Genomic DNA, 13090 nt, shown 5'->3' on the forward strand with positions numbered 1-13090 from the left:
ACAGACAAATGCAGAGTGCAAGGGAGAGAGAGGTTTGGAAAAGCATGATTGAGTCAGTTTCTTGCTTTCTCCTACTAATACTCGAAATGCAACAGTGTGAACTATTGACTTGCTTTGTTACACATCTAGAGTTTGACGAACACTCACATTGTATAAAATCATATTGAACCCACTCAGCAGCAGTAGAGTGCTGACTTCCTCTAAATTTAGAATTTCTGGTACCATTAATCATTTCCCACTTTGATATCTACCCTCTGCTGCAGCTTTGCCTTTTACTAGCTCACTCTTACTGCACAAGCTTCCATGCAATGCTACTCTGCATGTCTCTGTAACGTGTGTACCTTTAACCTGTTTGCCTTGCTTTTCCAGATTGCCACTGAAGGAAACCGCTAGTGTCACGGCGGTAAAGGCTAGAGATTTGCTAGCAGAATCGTACTGCTGCCGGCTACTATTCTTACCTGTTTTTCCTCTTCTCTCCCCTGAATAACAGGGAGAAGGAGGAAAAACGTCCAATAAAGATATTTGTCTCTTCTCTTTGTATTCTTTTTTCGCTTCATCACCACATTGATGGGAAGGTATTATGTGTATGTGTCTGCCTGTGTGTGTGTGTGTGTGTAAATGTGAACTCTGGACACAATCTGCTCAAAGCTTGGCAAAGTGTGCACCACACTTGCTTAGGGACAAGTGACGTTGCTTTGAGGTTTAAAATGAATGGTTAGACAAAAAAATGCAAGATGTTCCTTTGAATATTTTTGAATTGACAGATTTTACCTATTGATGCTCACATGTCCTTCCTGTATGGGGTTTGTTCTTTTTTCCCTTCTTCCTTGTCTCCTCCCTTTTTATTTTTCTCAGGTGGTCCAACAACAGAAAGCGGAGTGTTTTCAGAAACTAGAAGGACTGAACACGTGGTTGGCTGGAGCTGCCAGCACTCTAGCCAATCAGAGAGCTGGAGCTGAATCAGATGATATGAATGTCTTACAAGAGAAGCAGAGGAAGTTAAAGGTATCCCGCTTTAATCTTTTTCCAAATCTGAATTAAAGAAATGAATATCTCTGAGAGGCCTCTTCATTGTTTTTCATTGTTGTTGAAGCAAAACGATTAACTCTCGATTCATGCAAATATGTGCATATGCTGCTTTTTCCACCTTAATCAGTTATATTTTCTAGAAAGTCCTCTTGAGACCGCCCATCAATATTTCTAACTGAATTCATCAGATGGCTTATGATTAAGGCTTCTTTTCTCATTTTTCTTGCCCTCTCTCATTCTCCAGGAAGTACAAAAGAACCTGCAGACTAAAGGGGAAGGCATTGCTGAAGCCATTCGCTCTGTTGAGGATTTCTTAGCAGAGCGAGGAGAAAGTCTGAGCCCACAGGAGAGGGAGAGCCTCCAGGCAGTGGTAGCACAAATGAAGGAGCAGTATAACTCCCTGACAGATTCAGCAAGTACGTCCGTGTCAGAGCTGGATGCAGCCATCAACACTACTGTACAGCAGAACACGCAACGGGTAAGATGATGATGAGGAGGATCTACAGTGTCTCTTAAAGTGCCATTAAAATGTCTTTTGTCGTTGTTACTTTGAGATTTTTGTATTCATTTTTTCCTATTTTTTTTCTCATCACATTCAGGCAAAAGCAGTTGAGGAACTCCAGGAAACTCAAGGCCAGATAGACTCTCTGCTGAAGGGTTTGTCTGCTGCAAGCCAAGCAGGCAGGAGAGGAGCTGGATCTAGAGCTGGTGGAGATGTTCCGGATTCATCGTTCTCACAGCCAGAGGGCGCTGTGATGTCACACACCGAGATGCTTCAGGTCAGAATCTCCTCCTCTTATCTATGTGTAGTGTTTCGAACAACATTACAAGCTAATGTCCTGTAATCTTTCACCTCTCTTCCAGGCGGAACTTCAGCAACTCCAGTCTCAGCAGGCGCAGCTACTCCAGATCACCCAGACAGCTCGCTCTCTTCTGGACCAACCTGACTCCACTGTTCCACCGGAGGAGAAACAGCGTCTCCGCGCTACCCTGGACCAACTGCAGGCTCAGCACCAGGACAGACTACAGAGCTGCCAGGTATGCAGGATGTGTGAGCAAAGCTGCTAGTAATGGTGCTATTTGTATATTTATTCAGCCCTCATTGATTTCTCTCTCATCACTGCTTCCAGGACCAACTAAGGAAGTCTGAAGCACTGAAGGACGAGCTGTCAAAGTTCCTCCAGGAACATGGAAGTCTGGGTACCTGGTTGGAACAAAATGAGAAGGATCTCCGTTCCATGGGGGAAGGAGAAACTGATGCACAAGGACTGAAGGACAGGCTGGAGGAGCACAGAAAGGTGCATCAAATACTGAAGTTGTTAAAATAGGGGCAATTTCTTCCCTAAATTGGATGAAGTGTAATGTTTTTACATACAAAACTAGGCCTTAACTCACTGACAAGTAAATTCACAATGCCACAGATATGCAACACACTCAGCCACAAATACCAGCCACCTCTCAGAAGCTATACGAGAGGGGAAGGTGCAGGAAATTGCTTCTAACACAGTTATTATAGCGCAGTTGTTGCATCATCATTTCAACATCAGCAGTTCTCAACTGCTGCTGCTGCATTTTGCCTGTAGGTGGCACCCTGTAACTGCAAGTCTGTCTGCTTGTCACTTAGTGCATCTGGGTCCAGATTAAAAATACAGGCAGTCAACATTCAGTCCCCCCCCCCCCCCCCCCCCCCCATGCCCTGTAGAGTTTTCATGTAGGAATCATGACAAAATTCCTCAGAGGCCGTTTGGAATACTTCGGTATTACATTTGCAGTTCTTTAATTTAGGAATTCTGTCTTCTCTCTGTCTTTTGGATTTATCATGCTTTCCTTTTGCAAAGTTCTCATTGTGTTTTCGTGCAACTGTAGTCAGACATACTGATCTACTTGCATTTGTCTTAAACTGACCTGTAAACTGCATCTGTCTTCCCAGCTTGCTGAGGATGTCATTTGCCACAAAGCAGACCTCCGCTTTGTCTCCATATCTGGTCAGAAGGTTCTAGACTCTGTTCAAGGAGCTCTGGAACAGGTTGGTGGTTCTGATCCAGCTCTGGAAGGCACCAAGAACCTTGTAACTGACAAGCTACAGGATGCAAACCACAGATACACAAGTCTACACACAAAGGTGAGAGGAATGGATCAGTGGTTTTTATCGAGTTATTTCCGTCTAATACAAGGATCTGTGTTTGTGTGTTCAGTCAACAGAGTTGGGTGCCCGCTTGTCCGGTCTGGTTGAGCGGTACCAGCAGTACCAGGATGAGGTTGTCTCCCTTCACTCATGGCTGAGCACTCAGGAACAGAACCAAAGCATAGCCAAGCCCAGTGGAGACACAGACCCCCAGAATCTGCAGAACACCCTACGACAAGTGCAGGTGACATACAAACATTTACCTTAAAAAAAACTCAAGTGGAAGAAGAAGAAAAAGCAGAACAGAAAAGGAGCTAAGAAAAGTCTCAGTATGGAAAAATGCTGCTTGTGACCTGAGCTGGTTGACTGTCATGTTCCCAGCAATTATTTTGAGTCCTGAGCAGAAAATTAGAAGCCAGTCAAGAAATTAAATTTAAAAACAAAAAAACAGAACATGGATTACTGAAATGGAAAATATGCAGGACTGTCTTCTGTGAGTTATCTAAGTTTGACAGTGTCTTCTGTTCTTAGCTGCTGCAGGATGAGTTGGCGGAGCGTTCAGTGCAGCTGGAGAAGGTGAAGAGGGCAGGAAGAGATCTGGTCAGCACGGACGAATCTCCCTCGCTGAAAGCTGTGGACATCTTGTGTGCTGCAGGTAAATGCATCTGTTACATCATTGGTCATGTTTGCTTTGTCTTAGTTTATGAACATTCATGTGTTAAATCCGAACTCACCATATTCAAATTGAGTGTCTGCTTAAATAATGTAAATGAAAAATGTAAAAATGCTGGGTAATGAGTTGAGAACTACTTTTCAGATGGTTTAGAGAAGAGGTTTGGCTCCCTTTCTTCATCTGTGTCTGAGCGGGCCGAGCAGTTGCAGACCGCTGTGGCCCAGTCAGTCAGTGTCCAGGAAGGCTTGAAGGGTCTGCTTAGCTGGCTGGACAAACTGGTCCTGAACCCTGGACCAGTTGAGCCTACTGCACAGGCTGTTCAGGACGCTCTGACCCAGAACCAGGTGGGACATTGCCCCAGTTAACCAAGACATTTTTCATGCTGTACTGCAAATATTTAAACCCTCTTTTCCTCTGTTTCACCAGAAACTTCGTCAGGAGCTGCTTTCCAGGCAGGGCAGCGTGGAGGCTACGCGGGACTCAGTCTCCAAACTCCTCCAGAGCTCGGACGCCTCCACAGTCTCTGGCCTCCAGGGCTCACTTGACCAACTTACTCAGAGATACAGCGCAGCACAGGCCAGCCAGTCAGAGAGAGAAGCTGAGCTTAAAGGGCTGTTGCCCAGGCTGGAGAACTATGAGCGCCTGGGGACGGACCTGCAGGTCTTCACCCAGAGTCGACTGAAGGCTCTGAGCCCAGGGGGACAGCCAGACCGCAGTGTACAGGACTACAGACAAACCATTGAGGTGAGCAGATGTACAGAATCAGTCTGCTGATGGGAGTTCAATTTGATAGTCTACACTTATAAAACTGGACAGTTGTTTACCTGTGGTCTATTTTTTATCAGACATTTTGGAGAAAACAAATATATCAGTGATAGTACTGGCGATCTCTCACTTTTGTCCATGTGTCTTCTCCCAGGAGGTAAAGTCTGAGCTGGAACAGGAAGCTGCTCAGCTGAAGTCCTTCTGTAACCTTGGCAGCGAACTCGGCACATCAAAGACCTTCAGTAACACACAGAGCTTACTAGATAATGTCAAAGGGGTATCGGACGAGTTCCACCTACTGGAAACCAGCGTCCATGAAAGGTAAACACGCTAACAGATAATATGCACAACGCTTTTGTTCCGTTTTATGTGAGAGTATTGCAGCAAAAGGATTTTTAATGGCAGTTTCAGTAATCATTTATAAACTTCGTCCATCAGAAGATGGCATATTCTTTCAGTTCACCATAAAATACACAAGGGGGCATCAGATACAAAGACCGGAACTCTTATTACTTCCATAAGGAGGTTGTATTTGTGGTACTACTGTTACGTCTGCAGGATACCAAAATTCACCTGTCTGATTGTCATAAAGCCTTCCAGAGGAGGTTGAGTCAGGGCCAAGACAACGTTCCAGCAGGGCAGATTCATTTAACTTGGCCAAGGCAGCAGTTGATTAACAAGAGTTGCACCCTCAAAGTGAACATTTCTTTGTGATTGTTGAAGGACAATTGATGCCACTTCTTTTTTCATCAGCTAACCTTCGAAGACAGATGGAGCCAAAATTAGCAAATATTAGGATGTGATTAGATTTGAAAGGTCCCCTTCTGAACTGACTGACTGCTTCTGCAGCACAGACTGCGCCCCTGGCATTTCCAAAATTTGTTTTCTAAATCTGTAGCCTCCACTGGCACCAGTTGCTATGCCAACACTGTTAGATATTGCATCAGAGAGCAGGCACACTTGAACCGTCCGCAGTGGGCCAGACATCGGTGTGGTTTAAGGATTTATCTGAAAACCTGAGTTTAGTGAGCATGACACTAAAACAACCAATATGGAGCTTCTTTAATGTTTGATCAGATATTAAGAGATAAGTGATATGCGATTTATTAATAAATCATAACCACATGGGTGAGAGACCCTTTAAAACATACTTGACATGATGTAGGGGATTGGTTTCCAGTGGGTTAACCAGCGTGTTGTGTACACTAAGTGTTCTGTGAGCTGATGAGTAGCTCCGGGGGCTGCTAAAATGAGCGCTTTATTGTCTATACTATAAATGGCCCACTTGGATGATTCCCATCTCTGAATCTCGAGGGAGGAAAGAAATAACCGCATGATAATGATGCTGCTCTGAGCCAGACGACTTCTCAGAACTGTTTTCTTTATGATAGTCAGAGCTTTTCAGGCCGTATAGCTCAAGACAGATCACACACAAAGGATAGGGTCAGTGGTGTGCTGATGCGGCCCTAAGGCCTGTCGCATCCTTCAAACTGCCCATCAGAGGTCCTTTGTGATCGCTGTTCTCAACACAGTGCTGCTATTTTTCCTCTCGTCTCACCTGCTCTCGTGTTTTTCTCTCAGATTTGCTGCCATCCAGGCCTGTGAGCAGCAGCTGCTCCAGTTCCGCGGCCTCTCTGGCTCCCTCCTCAGGTGGATCCAGACAGCACAGGAGCACCTGCCCTCCAAAGAGGTCAGCCTCAACACAGAGGGCCTGCAGAGAAGAGTCCAGCAGCTCAAGGTAGGTGTCTGATGATGAATCAGCAACACATGGATTAAAAAAAACTACAGTGTTAGGAAATCCTGCCACCATTGCTTTTATTTTAATAAGAGAAAGCCTCTGAAGGATCATGAAGCTGAAGGTCAGTTAAACTCGTAATGCTTCCAGGACTTGATGAACGAGTGGGAATCTCAGGGATCCAGAGTCCAGGAGCTGAACAAGACCGGCTCAGAGCTGGAGTCTCTTGTCATCGACATCACCGCCCCACAGACCAAATCTGGTAAGACCTGTGAGAGGAAGAGAACAAAATCATTCTCCTACACACCTTCCACTTGAATGACTTATTTCCTACATTAGAGCATTTCCATGTGATTATCAGATGATGAGTGTGGGAGGACAACTGTCAACCAGGGGTTTATTAAATTATTGGACCCGGAAAAATACAGAGAAATTAAAAACAAAGGGTGAACGCAGGGAAAGAATGTGTACTCCACATTAGTATGAAGAAAATTATTGGGGGATTTTAGAGAGACTTAAACTTTAAATGCCAATCTGCATCTTCTGAAAGGTTTATAGAAGATGCAGATTAAACAATACAATACAATAGTAGACAATATAGTGTTGTCAAATGTCACAAAATGACTCATTACATCGGAGCCTCTCTCATAGAAAGAAGCCTATTGGCTACCTCACTCGTCCTCTGTGGTGTGAAGACGACGAGTGTCCTCCATGTCTTTCTCGCTGCTGTTGTCTGTTTCCACGGCTTTTGTCTGGCGTCCTTGGTTCTCTTGCGGTTCTCCTGAGTTCTTCTGTGTGCTTTCAGTATCTTGAAGTGTTTTTTTAGTTGGCACTTCTGTCTGATATTGTTATAAAATTTTCCAGAATTAAAGTGGGTTCCGATTTATAGTGCTGATCACTTCATCATAACTCCCAACTCTGCTGTTACTGTCACTGTTAAAATGGCGAACAGATCATACTAACTCACGATCAGAATTTGATCTGTTTGGGCTGATACCATGTGGAAAGTCTAGAGGAGCTGCACACTTATGTTATTTATTCACATTCATTAGCAAAAGGCTAACTGAGGGTCGACCTGCTCATTGTCTCCTCCATAAAGCAGTAAACATCCTCCTGGCAGCGCAAGAACGTCGCCACGGACACAAACTTAATAAAACAGGAAATTTGGATGGTTGTGAGCTCAGTGAGCATTGTGGGAACTGGTTCGTTGAAAGTAAAGGATGGTTATTTCTATAAAACGTGATGCACTATGGCTTTGACATTTTCCATGCCCTAAAGTAAATCGTAGGGTTGTGTGTTTCACCATGTTTGCGTGTTCCAATGCTGTTGTCTCAGTCGGTGTCTGCCTTTCTCTCAGGTGCTCCTCAAATCAATGGCTCAGCAGGTCCCAGCAGTGTCAATGGCATTCACACCTGTAAAGGTGAGGCCCCCCCCCCCCCCCCCCCACTCCTGTTCATATATTTTTTTTTATCTGATGCCTCCTGAAAATGATCAACTTTGGCACCAGTTACCAGATGTTTGTTTCCTCATATTTGACACAGAGAGACACCAGCAGTGTTTTGATCTTTCCTCGTGTCCTCAAATGTCACGTTTCTGTCATCCCTCTGTCTGTGCAGAAACATCTGTCCGTGGTTAACTTTGATTTTTATCATTGCAAGATCCAAACACCCATAATCGACCCTAGCTGAATTGGCCTCTTTATTCTATAACTTATAAACTTACTCTCCAAGTTTATAGAGGATCTCACCACAATGAGATTATGTCTTCTGCCCCCATACTGCTGTTTGCCAAGTCATGTCTTTTTATGTGTCGTCTCAGACCTAACTGAGCTTCAGGTGGCTGTCTCCGATGTGAACGGTCGATATGAGGCCCTGGGCGTGGAATTGAAGGAGCGTCTCAGCCGTCAGCAGGTCTCTCTGGAGCTGAGGCAAAAGGCCAGACAGGGTTCAGAGGAGCTGAAGAGCTGGCTGACAGAAAGAGAGCACAGCCTGAAACAGGGACAGACGGCCTCCCCCTCCAAACCAGAGGTGGTACGTGCCCAGGCCCAAGAGAACAAGGTAATGAATAGGTTCATCTGTTCATTATGGTCGGTGACACTTTTTCCTAGACATAGGAGTCTGAAGTAGAATCCTCTGGTGTGTAGTTTAACCCAGGTTTAATATATTCTTAAAACCCAAACAGAATTATTCACCCTGTTTCCATTTTCCGCTCTGACAATTATAGCGGAAAGCAGATACTGGCAACAATAACAGACTATGCATTTTATTATCTGCTGATACCCGCGCCTTATTTAATTTAATGTGGGTTTTACTGTGTAGATATAGCCAGTTAGCACTGCTGCTTTCAAGTATTAAACATGTCTTATCTCTTGTCTCCTCTTCGTCAGGCACTGCTTTCTGAGCTGGCTGAGCACTCTGGCAAGGTCGAAGAGCTGAAGGGAACTCTGAGAAAGCTCATTGCCGACAACCCGGATTCTCCTGAGGCCGACACCTGGAGGCAGCAGCTGCAGGAGATCGGTAGGAGCTGCAAACGATGAACAAATACATGAGCTTATATCACAAGATGATAGGATAGCAATTTGACAGTAATCGTGACTGTAGATTAGAGCTCTACCTGACCCGTCACTGAGGCGGAGTAGAGTTATGGGTGAAGGGGAACTTTAAAGAAACACACTAATTTTTGTGAAGTGCTCTTTTTGTCCATCCTCCCCCCAGCCGGACCAGAAGATAGAGACCCTTCTCTCCTCTGTGCTGCATTAGGGAGCTGAGGCCCACAGAAACCTTCTGACTGCTAGTTAGCTTAGCACAGTGAATGGTAGTGGGTGGGAAGTGTTAGCATATGCCATTACAAGTTATTAAATGTCTTTTTCCCCATAATGACCTTAGCCTACTTTAATACACTATGGTTGAATTTGCTCTAAGTATTTCCTATAAAATATTACAAATGAACAACAGAAGTGAGACACAGAATTTAAGTGTGGAAAAAGTGTCAAAGTGTGTAAACATTTTGAATTTACAAGAGCTGGTAAGAACTTGATATTATTTAGGGAGGGAGTGGGAAGTGTTCTTGTCAAAGTTCTTTGTTCACTGCTTGATATTTTTATCAGCGCCTCATATTAGGTAACCATGACAGAAATACTTTGTGTGAAATCCTAGAATGATGCCTTTACTCTCGATATTTCATAATGCCTTTGCAGAACAATTTAAACACACACGCACACACACATATAAACACACACTGCTGGATGCCCAGGTTGTGAGTCAGAGAAGGAAAAAGACAAAGGACAAGTAGGAGGAGAAACCAAGGATGAAAGATGTCTTATTGTTTTGTCAGTGTAGCATTAGGTTAGGTTTAATTAAAGGAGACTGTGCATCACCCAATCAGTACTCTCTGATCTAAATTAGCTGAATTAATTAGATTGTCAGTTTTATGACCTAAGGGTATTAATGATCTGCCAAAAAGGAAACATCACTCTGAGGAAAGTCGACAGAAAATCATTTCTTTTTTCCCATATTCTGCGGTTCGCTCACTACTGCCACCGTCCATCGTCTCTCCAGACTCCCGCTGGCAAACCGCCAATCAGACTGCAGCCCAGAGGCAGACTGAGCTGGAGACTTGTGCCGATAGGCTGGGCAGTTTTGCCTCAGCAGCCAATCAGCTGGGCCCATGGCTGAGGGAGAAGGAGCTAATGATGAGCGTGCTGGGACCACTGAGTATCGACCCAAACATGCTCAATACGCAGAAACAGCAAGTGCAGGTATGTTGAGACTGTCGAATCACAGAGGCTCATCGCATTCCAACAATACACGCAGACAGTGTGGCAATCTATGAAGATGATCCAACTGAACAAGGGGTTCTTCTTAGAAGACCAGGGGGATAACAGCTCTGCATATCCAGTGATAATAATCTACATTAAATGATCAATAGAAACTTCATTCAGTGGCACCTACTGAGCTTTAGTTGTTCCCGCATTTCAAATGCACTCCTGCCATGAGTAAAAGTTGTTAATGTGGACATGAACATATTTTAAAAAGATTTTTAAGCCTCAGGATAGTCATTGCTCTAGTCTAGGCAAATAGTTTCTGATGTGCAAAAGAAACTTTGTTTTTTATTGTTTGTTTGTTTTTTGTCCCTGTCCCCTGAGGGGCTCCGTATATTACACACACCCGGCAAAAAAAGCACTATGTGTGTCTATGTAGGGAATACGATGTTTCATTTTATATGACTCCAGTTAAGATGGATGGATGTGAAACATAATCCTTCATTTCTGTTGTGAACTTCTTATGACAACTGTGTGTTTGTTTCTGATCAGTGAGCTGTGTTCATGTTGATGTTGTCCCGCCCTTTATTTGTAGTTTATGCTGCGTGAGTTTGAAACCCGGCGGCCACAGTTTGACCAGCTGACACAGTCTGCTGAGGGCATCCTCTCCCAGTCCAGCGACTCTGACCAGGATCCCAAAGACCTGGTGGAGGTGAGGGCTGAGCTGGACTCCATCTCCCAGCAGTGGGGGGACCTCACAGACAGACTAACCCAGCGGTCAAGTCACATCGATCAGGCCCAAGGAACCAGCAAACGGTACCAGGTATGTGTCACTAGAGTGATGGTGGTGTAGTTTGTAGTAAAATTGTTATCAGGCTGTAAAATCCTTCTCCTCCTCTGTCCAGGCCTTACTCAAAGAGCTCTCTGCAAGTGTTTCTGCTCTGAGCGAGAGGCTGGATGCTCAGGCCTCACTCAGCGCCCAGCCCGAGGCGCTAAAGCGTCGCCTGCAGGAAACCGGAGAGATCCGCTCCGAGCTGGAGAGACGCCAGACTGAGCTAACCGAGGCTAAGAGGCTCTGCCAGGAGCTGAGCACCATTGTGGCTGAACCTTACCTGAAGGAAGAGCTGAATAAACGACTGGAGAGTGTCAGCGGGCCGCTGAAGAGTTTGGAGGAACGCGCAGGTTTGTGCAGTTGATAAACAGTCAGTGGTGTTAAGTGGGTCAAATGATGTGGCAAAACTAGAAATATAGCATTGTGGTTGTATGCCTCCACCCTGCGTGTCACCTTGACCTTTGAGGGCAAAGTCTTTTCTGTTCATTTTTGAGACTCAGAAGTTTGTGCCAGATTTGAAGAAATTCCCTCATAGTGTTCCAGAGATATTGTGTTAACAAGACTTGGACAGATGGAAGGGCATGATGGCTTATTGTACAGTTAACCTGATAAAATGTTAAATTAGAATAAATCCTCTTTTAATGTAGTAATTGTTCCGTATTTGTGGTCGTCAAACATTATCCTCCTTCAAACTTTATCTCTTTTAAGCTGTGATGGAAATCTTGTTTTGATGACAAGCAAACACTCAGTAATCCACTAAAATAAACACAGCAAAAACTTATGTTCTTTTTTGTTAGAAACAGTTTTTCAGTGTTTATCTCTCTGATCCCTTGTGCTCTGCTTTGCTTTCCTTCAGCTGACGGCCTGTCTCAGCTCCAGGCCGCCCTGTCGTCCACCCAGCAGTTTCAACAGATGTTTGAGGAGTTGCGCTCCTGGCTTGACAAGCAGGCAGATCGGCGAGAATCTTCCACTGACTCCCTGCCCTGCCAGCCTGAGGCCATCCGCTCCCTTCTTGCTCAGACAGATGAGCTCCAGCGTGGGATTGACAGTCAGCGAGGGTCCTACGAGTTGCTTCAAGCTGAGGGAGCGTCCCTGCTCGCCGCCCTACCCCCAGGTGGAGACGAGCGGTCGGCTCTGCAGACCCGTCTGGTCCATTTAAGGCAGGACTGGGAGGAACTGAACCGGAACATCTCAGACCGTGAAAACAGACTGAAAACAACTTTGAGCAAAGCAGAAACTTACCAACAGCACAAGAGTGAACTTCTACCCTGGTTAGCAGAGTGTGAAGAGAAGGATGGAGAGATCCAGCCTTCGCTAGATTCATCTGCCCTGGATGAGGCCTTGCAGAGGGCCAGAGCTCTGTCCCTGGACATGGAGAGACGGCAACCCCTGCTGGAGGTCTTCAATACAGCCGCTGATCAGCTGCTGGAGCAATGCTGCATCGGAGAGGAGGAGGTACACACCTGATGACAGCTTCTGACTTTGATCTCATCTGTTACCTTGCATATACATGGTGTATACTTGCTAATTGGTGTTTAACACATTTAAGTACATCAACAACACCCTTGCACCCTTGCACTCACAAATTGTGTAGCTTAATTTGTGCCTATACCTATGGATTCAAAAGTTATGATATATGTAAATGTATCATGACATGTATTTATATGTAAATAAAGAATATGAGACATTAACAGACACAACTGTGTCCAGGTGAGAGATGAGAAAGCCCAGGTGAACCGGCGGGTGGATGGACTGGGTGAGAGGCTTCATAACTGCACGTCCCAGCTGGAGGAACTTGCTGGTCGGCTGAAGGAGTTTGAAGAGGGCCGACAGGCTGTTGAGAGGAGGCTGGAGGCTGCAAAGCATCAGATTGAAGTCCAGGAGGCGTTAGGACCTCAGGTAGTAAAAAGTACTGGCTGTGGCGGCACTTAACATTCGACTATCATTCTGATTTTTGCCTTTACTCCAACCAGAATATGCTGTTGACATGACCCTCATTACCTTCAGAATATTGTCATTTTCAGAATAAGAGTTTAGTTCAAGTTTAGTGTGCATGTATATGTTGCCATTGTTGATATTGTCATTCTCAAACAGACCTGACAACAGAATCACACATTTGTTGTAAAGACAGGATGTGTTGTGTTTGCTAAAGTAGAGGATTCTCATGTTTC

At 44.9% G+C, this 13090-nt stretch overlaps 1 protein-coding gene across 15 annotated transcripts in view; it reads left to right on the forward strand.

The window, feature by feature from the left end:
• Positions 1-13090, forward strand: part of macf1a (microtubule actin crosslinking factor 1a) — a 217038-nt gene that overhangs the window by 139279 nt on the left and 64669 nt on the right. For 14 of the 15 annotated variants that reach the window (XM_086194421.1, XM_086194416.1, XM_086194422.1 and 11 more), the window contains 22 exons: positions 1-32; positions 856-1005; positions 1274-1507; positions 1629-1808; positions 1894-2067; positions 2160-2327; positions 2960-3151; positions 3225-3398; positions 3686-3809; positions 3972-4171; positions 4254-4571; positions 4747-4913; positions 6174-6330; positions 6478-6589; positions 7685-7747; positions 8146-8384; positions 8714-8843; positions 9885-10084; positions 10683-10910; positions 10993-11269; positions 11776-12374; positions 12630-12818. The exon at positions 1-32 is cut by the window's left edge and continues 256 nt beyond it. In XM_086194421.1, coding sequence (XP_086050547.1) covers positions 1-32; positions 856-1005; positions 1274-1507; positions 1629-1808; positions 1894-2067; positions 2160-2327; positions 2960-3151; positions 3225-3398; positions 3686-3809; positions 3972-4171; positions 4254-4571; positions 4747-4913; positions 6174-6330; positions 6478-6589; positions 7685-7747; positions 8146-8384; positions 8714-8843; positions 9885-10084; positions 10683-10910; positions 10993-11269; positions 11776-12374; positions 12630-12818 — 4307 coding nt within the window. The remainder of the gene's footprint in view (positions 33-855; positions 1006-1273; positions 1508-1628; positions 1809-1893; positions 2068-2159; positions 2328-2959; positions 3152-3224; positions 3399-3685; positions 3810-3971; positions 4172-4253; positions 4572-4746; positions 4914-6173; positions 6331-6477; positions 6590-7684; positions 7748-8145; positions 8385-8713; positions 8844-9884; positions 10085-10682; positions 10911-10992; positions 11270-11775; positions 12375-12629; positions 12819-13090) is intronic. The other variant, XM_086194420.1, reaches the window with a different exon arrangement.

This window comes from Aulostomus chinensis, chromosome 22 (assembly GCF_037954235.1).
Source record: "Aulostomus chinensis isolate RoL2024-O1b breed Wild chromosome 22, RoL_Achi_v1.0, whole genome shotgun sequence".
Taxonomy (NCBI): Eukaryota; Metazoa; Chordata; class Actinopteri; order Syngnathiformes; family Aulostomidae; genus Aulostomus; species Aulostomus chinensis.